The sequence below is a fragment of the Ziziphus jujuba genome, chromosome 11, assembly GCF_031755915.1.
Source record: "Ziziphus jujuba cultivar Dongzao chromosome 11, ASM3175591v1".
NCBI classification, from domain to species: domain Eukaryota; kingdom Viridiplantae; phylum Streptophyta; class Magnoliopsida; order Rosales; family Rhamnaceae; genus Ziziphus; species Ziziphus jujuba.
In genome coordinates, this window is record NC_083389.1 from 5330288 (window position 1) to 5342257 (window position 11970).

Genomic DNA, 11970 nt, shown 5'->3' on the forward strand with positions numbered 1-11970 from the left:
AGGACAAGAAAAAGAATGAAGATTAATCCCATTATCCAAAGCAAAGGTTGTTTGATGAACATTTCTACATACATGTTCAACTTTTGAAATCACCTCAGCATACATTGGAAGCCGCATCATTGTCATCCGTCCATTACTCACTTCTTGAAGAAAGCATTTCACATCCCTATCACAGCGTATTTCTGTAGGATCCAACTTTTTTTGCACATCGTCCATATATCCATTTTAACTTTAGCAAATATTCATTTCAATCTATCTCAATAGAATTGAAAATCTCATCCTCTAACTCTGATTTTGTGCATCTCTTGCCGACGGAAACTATTATATTTTTACCATTTTGATATTCTCAATTACCACCATCATTTTGTGCCTATGTTCCATTGTATGAAATCACAATTACAATATCATCATCTTCCATTTTATTACAAAATTAAATGAATAACGTTAAACTAAATCAATAAATATATAAAAATTTGAATAATACTAAACAAACGTATTAATTGTATTAAAAAAGTTGATTTTGTTTCTTTTTTTTTCTCGCCAAATATGGCCTTTTTCTACTGGAGGAAAACTGGTAGAAAACTAGCAGAAAACTTGCAAAAACTGACAAATTGGAGAAAAATGGTGGAAGTTCATCTTTTTCGCCAAATTTCCTCCGTTTTTACTATTTTTCGCAATTTTTCAGTTTTACACAAATTTTATCCCATTTTCAAACCATATGCCACCTAAGTATCTTTAAACTCATATATAACAACTCATAAATTAATTTCTTGCATACCCATATTAAATAAAAAGCTTAAAAATTCTAAAACTAACAAAAAATACAAGAAAAAAGAGAAAGAGAAAAAAGAGAAAGAGAAAAAAGAGAAAAAACACATATTTACCTAGTTTCATCTAATAAGAAAAAAGATAAAATTTTTACCTGAGTTTAGTTTCAGATATGAGAAAATACAAGAAAATGAGAGTGAGAGGAGATGAGATGCAAAGAGTGGCATGTTAGAGAAATCCTTGCATGAACGGCTGTGTAGAGGAAGAAGAAAAGGGTAAAAAAAACCTATTGCATAATTTTCAATTTTATCAAGGATATTTTTGTCCCAAGGTGGCTAGTTTTAAAAAAAAAAAAAAAATTTACTATTCTTCAAAAATCATATTACGAGGTGGCTACTTTTTTAAAAAACACCTAAAATGATAGCTATCTATTGGGCCATCAGTATGAAATAATGAACAGAGGATTAAAGTTAAGAATAATTTGTTTTCTAGGCTCCGTATATTATATATATATATATATATAAAAGAGTGTCCTACAGATTTTTAAAAAATAAAAAGTAGAACATTTTTATGTTTAAAAAGTTAAATTTTGAAATCTCTTCTACTAACATTTTTAATATCATATATATTTTTTTCAATAAATATTTATTGTTATGTTTCTTTCTTTCTTTTTTTTTGATTTTTCACAAGAATTTTTTCTTAATTATTTTGTTATTTCCCTCCCCTTTTATCCATAGATCCAATCAAATTATTAAATTTATTAACATAATAATTTTGAAATTTAATAATTATTAAATAATAAAAAATATTTTTGACCTTTCAAATTTGGAAAGCCAAACCCACCCTGTATTTTAAAAAGTTAAAATATAGAATGAGTTAGAAGCTGTTTGTACATATTAACTCCTCAAAATAAAAATATAAAGAATCCCTTTAGGATGCTCTAAGAAACCCCATGGTCTTATTGTTGCATGATGCTATTCAGTTCAAGAGTTAACGACTTGGTTGATCTGAGTCTTCGATCAAATTATACTACGTTTAGAGAAAGACCGGCAAGTTCTTAGACTACGTGGTTTCCTTCTTCGAGGCTAAGATAATACAGTCCACATATTTAAGCGAAGCAACACTTCATTTGTTTTTTGGTAAAATTGAGGCAACAATTTAAAGGTGCTTTATGGGCAACAAAACAGATGCCTTCTCCAGCATTTAATGGTATGTCGACAGATCTCTTCACATAAAGTGTTCTTGCCTCATAAGAAAGCAGAATTTATACATCAAACTCTTACATTATACTAAAAAGTGTATGTACATCTATTAGCAGCCTTCAACTTGTTGCTTCTAACATTATCTATAATCTTTCAAACCTGAACCCCGATGCTCTGAGCAACCTGCATCACCAAAATGCAATGAAATTAACTCATGCATTTATAAATTTATGCATGTATTTATAAATTCATGCACTATCTATAACTGAGCATTAAAATTTAAGGATGATGAATAAACTGAAAACTTAAATGAAGTTCCCCTGCTTTGCAACCAGCTGCGAACTAGTGCAATATGTCTCCCCGTAGATGGACCCTTAACAAGAAAATACGGAATGGAAATTTCTTAGGCACCGTTTAAAGATAGAGGCTTATAGTCTCACCACTCTCTCAGATTATGGATCTTGCAGTTACGCACACTTGGTCTCTCAACTCTACTTAGATGCCTTATCTATAAACCAGTTTCCAGTTTTAGTTAAAAGCATATTTTCACAAACTCAAACGGCCTTTGATTGTTCAGTTTTTCATGGAGACTTTTAAGCCCATTCCCTCTTCCCACAAAATTGATATAATCTCTATCCCTCTGTCCTTTATTTCTTTCTTGTATAACGATAAAGGCTGAGAGATAGGGAGATGTGCAACACAATAGATCTTTGTTAAGGTTGAATCCAGATCAACTTTTGCTTCAGTGTGCACAGCATCGCAGAGATCTATATGTCCACCAGTGTAGTTTTTATGAACATAGCAAATTACACAGCATAAACATCATTATTCCAAGAAGTTAATCAAAAAATTTGAACAAAAAAAAAAACAGAAAAAATAACAATATACCTCCTTAAAGGAGTGAACATCACTTCCCCAAAGCCAAGCATCACAACCCGCATCTCTGGCACCCCATATATCATTCCTTCGATCATCACCCACATGCACAGCATCCTCCGGTTTTACCCCCACTAAGTCACAAGCTTTTAGAAATATCGTTGGATTTGGTTTTTCTGCTGCAACCTATTCATAAGTTAGTCAGAGAGAGACAAATCAGCAAGACAACACATTAATTATATGAAATGTGAAAAAAATAAAATAAAATAAAATAAAGGAAAGCAATTTCCCTACTTCAGCTGAGACCGCAACAGCATCAAACCAATGGTCACAATTTAAAGCCCGCAACAGAGGTCTTAATCTGGTGTCAAAATTTGATACAACAGCCAGTTTTACACCTGCTTTTCTTAGTGCTTTAAATACATGCTCAGCTTCAGGATCACAGAGGTGCCAAGCCTAAAATAAACAAAGGGAAATTATTAATATAAATAATCAAGGCTTTTTAAAAAGCAATCTGTAAAACATTAAATACTAAACGAACGAACCTTGTCAGTGGTATAGTAGTTATAAAGTTCTTCAAAGTACTGAGAATCTGAACAACCAGTTGAAGAACTGACTATATATTGCCAGAAGGGTCTCCCATCATTTACATATCTGCAATAGAGTAGGAGAACAATTCTTGATTCATTGATCGAAAGGTTTTTCTTTATTATTGTTTTCTTTGGGTCACTACTCAGTTCTAGGAAAACAAAATAAAATTTTTTGGAAGGAAAAAAATTATATAATATTATGAAATATTTATGCAAATAGGAAACAGTATATAGATTTAAACTGTCACCAAGCAGTCATTACTCATAAAGATTTCTTAGTTGAACCAGGGCTAACATTATATTTGCTATTAATAAAAAATTTACAGGAAAGTTCAATGCTTCAACCTACTTGGTGGGTATTATGAATACCAAATAAAGAACAAAGACAAAAGAACCATAAAACTCACAAATGAAGAACCATAAAGTAAATTTTAGGAAAGAAGAATCTTGTACAAAAAATTCATGTCAACTAAAAATCCAACATGAAACAGTGAAAAGCATAAGCAAATGGGTCGTTAGTAATCAAAATAACCCACGAACTAAAAATAACAGCAATAATAATTTAAACAAAAAGGAAAACAGTAGAGTAAAGAATTACCTGAGACGGGATCTACCCCAAGGCTGCTCATAAGCCCTTCTGTATCTGTTCAAAATCTCAGCCTCTGAATACTCCACCCCATATTTCTCCCCAATCTGCCTATATATCTACAAGACAAAAACACCATTATAATCAGCAAATCCATAGAGTTAATACATAAAAGTTTTACCTTTGATTTTCACAAAAATTTAACCTTTCATCCAAGCGCTCATGAAAGAATATAAACAAGTACGTATTCTTCGTGCTTATAATATACATATATATATATATATGTAGGAAGAACGAGATAGAGAAAGAGAGAGAACCTGAGCCATGGGCTGAGAGGGAACAACAAGAGTGCCAACAGCATCAACCAGCAAAGCCTTGTGAGTGATTTCACCATACAAGGACCTCCGATAATCCTCATAATCTTTCACACCCAGAATTTCCCATCCCATGCGCCTGGACCCAATTACCTCAGACTCCTTAGAGGCCAGAGCAGAGGACGAATAGAACAATGCCCCTTGCAAGCCTGCATTTGGGTTGGCCCCAAACCTCCCGCTAACGCCATGGAAGCAAGACCCAGATTTCAAATTCTGTGCTTTCTCGGTAAATATGGTCAGAAGCCTAGAGAGCTTCGTTCTGGAAGAAGCCATTAGTGCCATTTTCTGAGCTTCATTTGAGGCTTTCACCCTCTATCACACTCTCCTCTTTATGCTTGTTCTATGTCTCTGTTTTTTCTATACGACTTTACGCTCACCTTCACAGTTAAAGAGGAGACTGCTATTTTACAATTATAACCTCGTTCCAGCGATGCACTCACCCATAATTATCTGCTATTTTAAAGGTATAAATTCCACTTGTTTTCTATTTTGTGGAAATGAAAATTCCACTTGTTGGACCAGGTAAAATATAAACTTTTTTGTTCTCTCTCTTTAGAGTTTATCCATACGGTTTCCGCTGAATATATATTATGTAAAATTGAAATTTAATCTAAACTCAACTTTTCCTCCAAAAAAAATAACTCATGTTAAGATAAACATTATATATTCTTAAAGCGATTAATCTTTTCCTTTTTTTTTTTTTTCCTTTGTCTAAACTCTTGTGTACATCCATACAAAAATCAAAACATAATAAATTCAATGTCCCCCCAAAAAAATAGTAAACTCTGTTATGCAATTTAAAAATAATAGTATATTGAAAATTTTTGAAAAGAGTTAATAATTTAATAGTGAAAGGCACGCTAAATAATTTAATAGTGAAAAATAATTCCAACATGGGCTTATGGTAATTTGAATGAAAACCGTGCCCTTATGTAACAAGTAGACTCGGCCATAAAATAAATAAATAAGGGAGAGGAGTAAGTCACCGCGGTCTCAAGCCAGAATACGAAAGCGCGACGTGGCAGAAGTGGAATACGGTTAGAATCCGCGTCAGCAAATGCCCCTTCAATCTAAACCATGAAACATATCGCAAAGGTGAGGGCCCACCATTCGTCTCCCACTCATGTGGGTCCCAATTTTGTTTCCTAAAGAAGTCATCAACACCATGGATGGGACCCACGTCTCCAAGAACCAGTCTCTGCTCCCCGACACATTGGATTTTTGTCCGTTTGCGTTATCCGAATATAGTGGTAATAAATAATAATGCCTCCTATCATAACGTTTAGAATTTTTAATTTTCAAAATTTTAATATGCAGCACTCGGCACTTTTGTGGTAGAATATAGTATATCAATATATTATTGTTTAAATTAAAATATTATAATTGTCCTTTTCTTTTCTTTTTCTTTCTTATTTTTTTTTTTAAATAGTATTAAGTACACTTGTATTGGGCAGTATGAGACAATGAGTCAATACTATTTGACAATTTTGACATAAATGCAATAATAAAACTTTATAATTTAAAGCATTTTTTGTTTGTATATGTGTTCCTGTTTGATGATGGTTGATAAAGAAATAATGAAATATCAACCGTAATCGTTTTACTCCTACAAAAACTATTACAGCATATTATTATTGATTGGCAAATCATTGACAGGCACATAAACTAACAAATAAAAAATCAACTTCATCATTATGCCTAATGATCCATACTTCTTTGCGTGCAGGTGTTTCTAAGTATGTAAAAGGTTAAAAATTGGCAAAGTAATAATAATTTTAGTTAGATTAAATAAAAAATTTGATTACATCATATTTTTTTTTATATAAAATGAAATTGTTCCAATTGCTACGTTCTTTTTTTTTTTTTCGCTTGAATTCCAATTGCTATGTTGTGGGTTTTGTAGATACACTTCTTCCCTTCTAGATTAGTATTTGTTATAATGAAAAAATATATATATATATATATATATTTTTTTTATGAAAAATAAATTAGCCGATGGCAAATGCTTAATTTCATTTCATACTTTAAAACTAGGTGTGAGGTATTCTGCAATTTTCTAAACCATAAATTAGTCTAACTAATATAATTTGTACTTTTAAAAATACTCCAAATAAAAAAAGGAATATACGATGTTGAGTAATTACAAACTATGGTTGATGGAAAACCGATGACGGATAAATAAATAGAGTACTGTGGAATTTACAAGGTACAATACATTAATTAAAATGATTTTATATTAAAGTAATTGAAAGAAGCATCGCCAGTATATGAAAGCTCCAATCTATATAAGTTAGGCAAAAAAACAACTCTTTTTTTTTTTTTTTTCTTTTTGGTTAACAACAACAATAATGACGCTGGTATGCACTTCAGTATGCTAATAATCACTGTAATAAAATTAAAAAAAGTGATTAATGATATATTAACCCAAATAATTTTTGACTAGATGATAATTACTAGGATGTCTATTTTTTATTTATTAAAAAATTTAATAACAATTAGTATAATTATACTATTAATATGAATTTGACACATAATGATCAATATATTTTAAATACTTCAGCTAATATATGTATATATATTTATTGAATACATAATAATTAGAGGTGTCAGCATCAGGAGATGCCAAACTTCAGAAGGTATTGATAACGGAGAGTGTGTTGGTGCATCGTGGCCACAGGAATGATTAAGGCAAAGATGTGACCCGTAAATTCATGGTCAGAAACTTGGTTGAGGAACGTAGCGTGTGACATGGATTCCTTGGGCCTAAGACCACATATGGGTCAGAATTATGAGTGGTGGGCCTGGCTATCTTGGAATCAATGCCTTTTTATTTTATGATAAGAAAGAGACCTTTTGAAGGATAAGCGGGGCCCACATTTTTGAGCCAGATCAATGGACTGGTATTTGAAGGAGAATTAACCAAACCAGATTGGAACACATGTCACGCTGTCTTTCCCAAAGATCAAACGGCTCAATTGCTGTGTATGGAAACGGATCCCAACCAACAGAATGTGGTGTGGTGGGTGTTGGGTTTTGACATTTTTTTTTTTTGTGTTGTAATGGCGGGAACCTCCCTTAAGGAGCCCAATTTTTGCAACTTCTCGGCGCATCCTGTTATATTATAATTAACATTTTGTATTATTTACATATAAATTTTACTCCATATATAATTAAAAATATGGGATAAATGCAAAATTTTTATTTTTTTTAACTAAAAAGCAATTAATTCTATTGAAAATATGCATTTGGAATAATAATTATAAAAATATTATAATTTTAAAACTTGTTTTGTAAATTTTATAATTAAAAAAAAAAAACATGAATGATAAATTGGTGAAGTGAACAGACACCAAATTTGGTACTACACTGTTTATTCACGCTAAAATGGTATCAAATTTGGCACATGGTTGAAAAGCCATTTTCACCAAAATTTGATGTTTTTTCTTCATTTTGGCGCAGGTTGGAGCAAACAACCAATTTGCCATATACAATACTCGAATTCTCTTATAAATTTGTTCATACATATTCTCCACTGTACTATGCTCAAGTTCCTTGCACGTCTTTCTGGATAACAAAACTTTTACATTTATATAATCTTTTTTTAAAGTTTTATTTTGGGTATCTTTTGTGATAATTAAAAGTTACATAAATGAATAATAATGACATGGGATAACCTGTCATAGATTACCATTGGTTTGCAACACACTTTGACAAAAAATTGAAATGAAAATCACTATTTTGTAGCTATGAGTCTGCAATAGAATATGGGCTTTTATATCCTCCGAATAATGAGATAAGTTGGTGTTAACTTATTGCCAAAAATAAAAATAAAAATAAATTTTGGTTTACCTTCCCACAACTATACAAAAGAGTTTGCAGTTATAATGGTAGAAAATAATTAAACAAAAAGCAGAAAAAAAAACACACAATATTTACTTTGCATCAGAAGCTAGAGAAGCAATCCAAGAAAAAAGGATATAGATATTCTTATTCTGTATGTCAAACAAGAGATAACAATGTAGTATATAAGAACCAATTTTAGAGCCTAATCAGAACTGTTGCTGTAAAGAATATCACTTCATTATGCACCTGCACAAAATATTATGTACTGAATATGCAGCTTCTGTAGTCAACCAAATAAGACCGTATATAGGAATTAATCTCGTAAATTCCTTTTCTCTGTCAATAATAATGATAGGACTTTGGATTTTTTTTTTTTTAAAATTTTTTTATTTTAGGGATCTTTGTTTATGATCCTAAATTAATGGAAAGAAGGAAAAATTGAGCGGTAACGAGGGACCCATATTTTTAAAAAGTTTTAAGAATCATAAATTAGAATGTGGCTGAGGATTGTCGATACGCAAATGAAAGCTAACGGATATGAATATCCTCGCAAATTCTGCCTTCGGCCCCATATATAATCCAACAGATACGACACGAAATCTTGACTTTTATAATTATTTATTTCTTTACCTTTGGTTGCTTTCAATCATTCACTAGTTTTCGTCCATAAGAGAGCTATGAGCCCTTTCAATCATCCACTAAACTACATCCACAAAAGGTTGTTGAATTTACCACGTATAATCGACAGATGAAAAAAATCCTTTCCCACTTAGTTGTTCTCTCATATTTGGCAGCAATTGATGTTATTGACTTTAAACCACATAATAAAAGATAAATTATCTCTGGCTTCTTATCTTATATTTGACATTTCTTCATGCTTAATCACAAAAATTAAAGTCATTTGTTCTAAAAGATAGCTATCGATAAGTAGCTCATCTGTTCCATAAAGTTTTATGCTACAATACATACTTATTCATATGATGTCATATGTTAAAAACACGAATTTTTTTTTTTTTTCTTTCTCCTTTTGCATATTGACAGGTCTTCAATTACCAAAACTAAAAAGGTTAAGAATAATAATTCAGCAACATTATCTGCTTCTGGTAGCAAATATTTTTATAGAATGGATAAAAAGAAAAAAAAGAGAAAGAACTAAACTTTATATTTGACAGCAAAAGGCTTATTTATGGATCCAATCCATAGAGTCCCATCTTTCTCCTTCACTTCACTCACTGTCTTCCATCTTATTCTGGTTTTGTCTTCAAGAACATCCAAGATTTCACCTTCCTCACTCAATCTCATAGCCAACCCACTTCCTCTCCATTTTCCCAAATACCCATAAGCTTTCATAATGTTAATAGGAAGTCTGACCAGAGTTTTCCCCATCACAGGGTATGAAAGAATCCTCCTCACAAGCCATTCTCTTCTTGAATGAATTCCCACCCAAAATCCACCTCTTGGGCTCATTTTTATGTTGTCTGGAAACCCTGGAAGTTGAGCAAAAACTTCAAAACTCCCAGCCTTAGATGTTCTTAACCAGTACCTCATAATCCTGCATTCACTGGTCTCTGCAACCAGAAGGAAATCCCCATTTTGGCTCAATGCCACCCCATTTGGAAATGAAAGGTTCCTAAGAAGAACCTCCACTCTTTTTCTTTGTGGATCATATTTCATCAGCCTTCCAGTTTTATCCCCACTCAATATCACTGAAACATAGTTCCTGAAATTACATTTTTTTTTTTTTTTTTGGGTGAATGATAACATATATTGGTTAGCATTATTAGAAAACATAAAATATATAATACCACATCAAGAATTAATACCCAAGTTCTTTGATTTGCCATGATTATGATAAATTGGTATAATAAAAACGAGAAGTAATAGTACCTTCTTTGATAGCGTGAGGTGCTATCGGTAAAATACACGGCTCCAGTAGTGCTCCATTCATCAATGTCCACGCTGTTGGTAAATCCAAATGGGATGCCTTGCGCTTCATTTGCAACTCTAGTGGCCAACCCACCTTGGGGTCCCACAACGAGTAGTCCCATGTAAGCATCAGCAATATAGAGATCGCCGTCCTTTTTGTTGAATCTCAGTCCTAATGGGCGCCCACAAATGTGCTCCGTTTGATCGTGATCATGTTGTCCTTCACAACCAGATCTACGGCAGCAATGACTTTATGTTAACAAATAACAATACCACATGTTGCTTTGCATATACAAGAGTTCTGGTTATTACTTATTCGGAAATTGGGCTTGGTCTTCTTCAAGCACAGATTGGCTAAAGGCCTAAAGCCCAGAATAAGTTGTGTATAGGCTTTTACAACAGAACAATTTCTGTGTTTCTGAATGCACTACAAAACTAAGCTCGTTCACGCACGCACATTTGCTCATTTGGGGTGCAGTTAGACATACTCTAGAGGCAGTTCATAAATGCCACCATTAAAGGATCTTGAACTCCATTCATATATTTTATGCTAATATTTCCTTGCAAAAATTGTTTAGTATCCAAAGCTCTCTTCTCCATCAGAAAACTTAAAATTCAATCTTGTTAATTTAGCATGTACTTAAATTTTGTTTATTGATCATGAAAACAATATAAAACGATTTTTATTTCTTTAAATTATAAAATAATTTTTTAATACATAGTATTATTAAATTGCGTCTTAAATGAGAAACATTTTACCAAAAGCATATAGATTAAGTTTATTCGCAAGGTTATGCCTAATGTGCCCAAATCATACTGATGAGTGATGAGATAGGTAGTAGTTCCCAAGTGAAGCTTCCTGTGAAGGCTTGAAGAAGCGCTAGTTTCAATGAGATATATATGTATATAATATTTATATGAATTAAATGTGTATGAATGGAGTAATTCATTGCATGCATGTCCAGCCCCATATGTACGTGGCTGGCCAATTCTGAAGGCTAGGGAGTTAAGGTAAGGGATATGTAACACGTAAACTGTTAGTATCTGCAACTTTCTGTTTGATTAAAAACAAAAGCATGCAGAAAGTATGAAAAACAAATACCAAAATAAATAAATAATAATAATAATACGCATAGTATATACCTATTGGAAGAAGTAACAGCGAAAGTGATCCATTGCCGTTGATCTTCCTGCCACTTGATAATCCGGCCATCCGATACGCCGGTATAAGGACCTTCACCGAGTCGGTCAAAGGCATACGTCTCGGGTCCAACGGCACCCGTTATCGGAACAGTTTCAATGGAGGAATGGTGGTTTTGTAATTCTCCATCTCCAGCATGAAAAAATGAAAACTTAATGAAATTGAGTGCACTTAGGGCGGAGAGAAGAACAGCTACTGTGGCTGTGAAGAAGAGCTTTGATGAAGGCATTCTTATTTGTGGTTTTGTGGGGGGCGGTGGGGCGGAGAAAAACCAATTCTGAATGATATCAAATATCAATGCCTTGTTTTGGTTTTATATATACAGTATATATGTGTGGCAAGGAATTAATGATTCACCATTCAGATATTTATGCTTTTTAAATTATTTAACATAAAATAATAAGACAATAAACCTTTCTCAAAGTTAATATTAGACGGTTATTTTGGATCCTAATTTTAGTGCATGTATAGACTTTTGCAAAGATTAGGTAACCAGACGATGACCAAGAGGGTATCACGGATTATATATGTCTCGAATTTAGAAAATTACTTAATTATATGGTTTTATTTTATTTTTTATATTAAAAATGAAGGGGTTCGAATT

At 32.4% G+C, this 11970-nt stretch overlaps 2 protein-coding genes across 3 annotated transcripts; both read right to left on the bottom strand.

The window, feature by feature from the left end:
• Positions 1–1875: 1875 nt before the first annotated feature.
• Positions 1876–4781, bottom strand: LOC107435874 (uncharacterized). 2 transcript variants are annotated; one of them, XR_007238415.2, is made up of 7 exons: positions 4340–4781; positions 4035–4141; positions 3392–3500; positions 3141–3302; positions 2859–3032; positions 2411–2737; positions 1876–2153 (listed from the first exon to the last, which is right to left on the bottom strand). XR_007238415.2 is itself a non-coding variant. In XM_016047509.4 (6 exons), exons 1-6 carry the CDS (start codon positions 4676–4678, stop codon positions 2124–2126), a joined length of 921 nt encoding a protein of 306 aa, XP_015902995.3. In that variant the 5' UTR covers positions 4679–4776; the 3' UTR covers positions 1876–2123. The 2 variants fall into 2 exon arrangements, 1 of the variants encoding a protein (XP_015902995.3); XM_016047509.4 differs by lacking the exon at positions 2411–2737 and having other exon boundaries at positions 4340–4776.
• A 4441-nt stretch (positions 4782–9222) lies between these two features.
• LOC107433779 (protein STRICTOSIDINE SYNTHASE-LIKE 2) lies at positions 9223–11657 on the bottom strand. Its single transcript, XM_016045127.4, has 3 exons — positions 11309–11657; positions 10127–10399; positions 9223–9959 (listed from the first exon to the last, which is right to left on the bottom strand). Exons 1-3 carry the CDS (start codon positions 11593–11595, stop codon positions 9392–9394), a joined length of 1128 nt encoding a protein of 375 aa, XP_015900613.3. The 5' UTR covers positions 11596–11657; the 3' UTR covers positions 9223–9391.
• Between the last annotated feature and the right edge of the window lie 313 nt (positions 11658–11970).

What these genes read in the sequence shown, in the direction of transcription:
- LOC107435874 (XM_016047509.4), bottom strand. Translation starts at nt 4,678, where the DNA reads ATGGCACTAATGGCTTCTTCCAGAACGAAGCTCTCTAGGCTTCTGACC. An exon ending in ACTACTATACCACTGACAAG is followed by an intron (nt 3,303 to 3,391) that starts GTTCGTTCGTTT and finishes TGTTTATTTTAG; the next exon opens with GCTTGGCACCTCTGTGATCC. An exon ending in ATGTTCACTCCTTTAAGGAG is followed by an intron (nt 2,154 to 2,858) that starts GTATATTGTTAT and finishes TTGGTGATGCAG; the next exon opens with GTTGCTCAGAGCATCGGGGT.
- LOC107433779 (XM_016045127.4), bottom strand. Translation starts at nt 11,595, where the DNA reads ATGCCTTCATCAAAGCTCTTCTTCACAGCCACAGTAGCTGTTCTTCTC. An exon ending in GCTGTTACTTCTTCCAATAG is followed by an intron (nt 10,400 to 11,308) that starts GTATATACTATG and finishes TTGCTGCCGTAG; the next exon opens with ATCTGGTTGTGAAGGACAAC. An exon ending in ACCTCACGCTATCAAAGAAG is followed by an intron (nt 9,960 to 10,126) that starts GTACTATTACTT and finishes ATGTAATTTCAG; the next exon opens with GAACTATGTTTCAGTGATAT.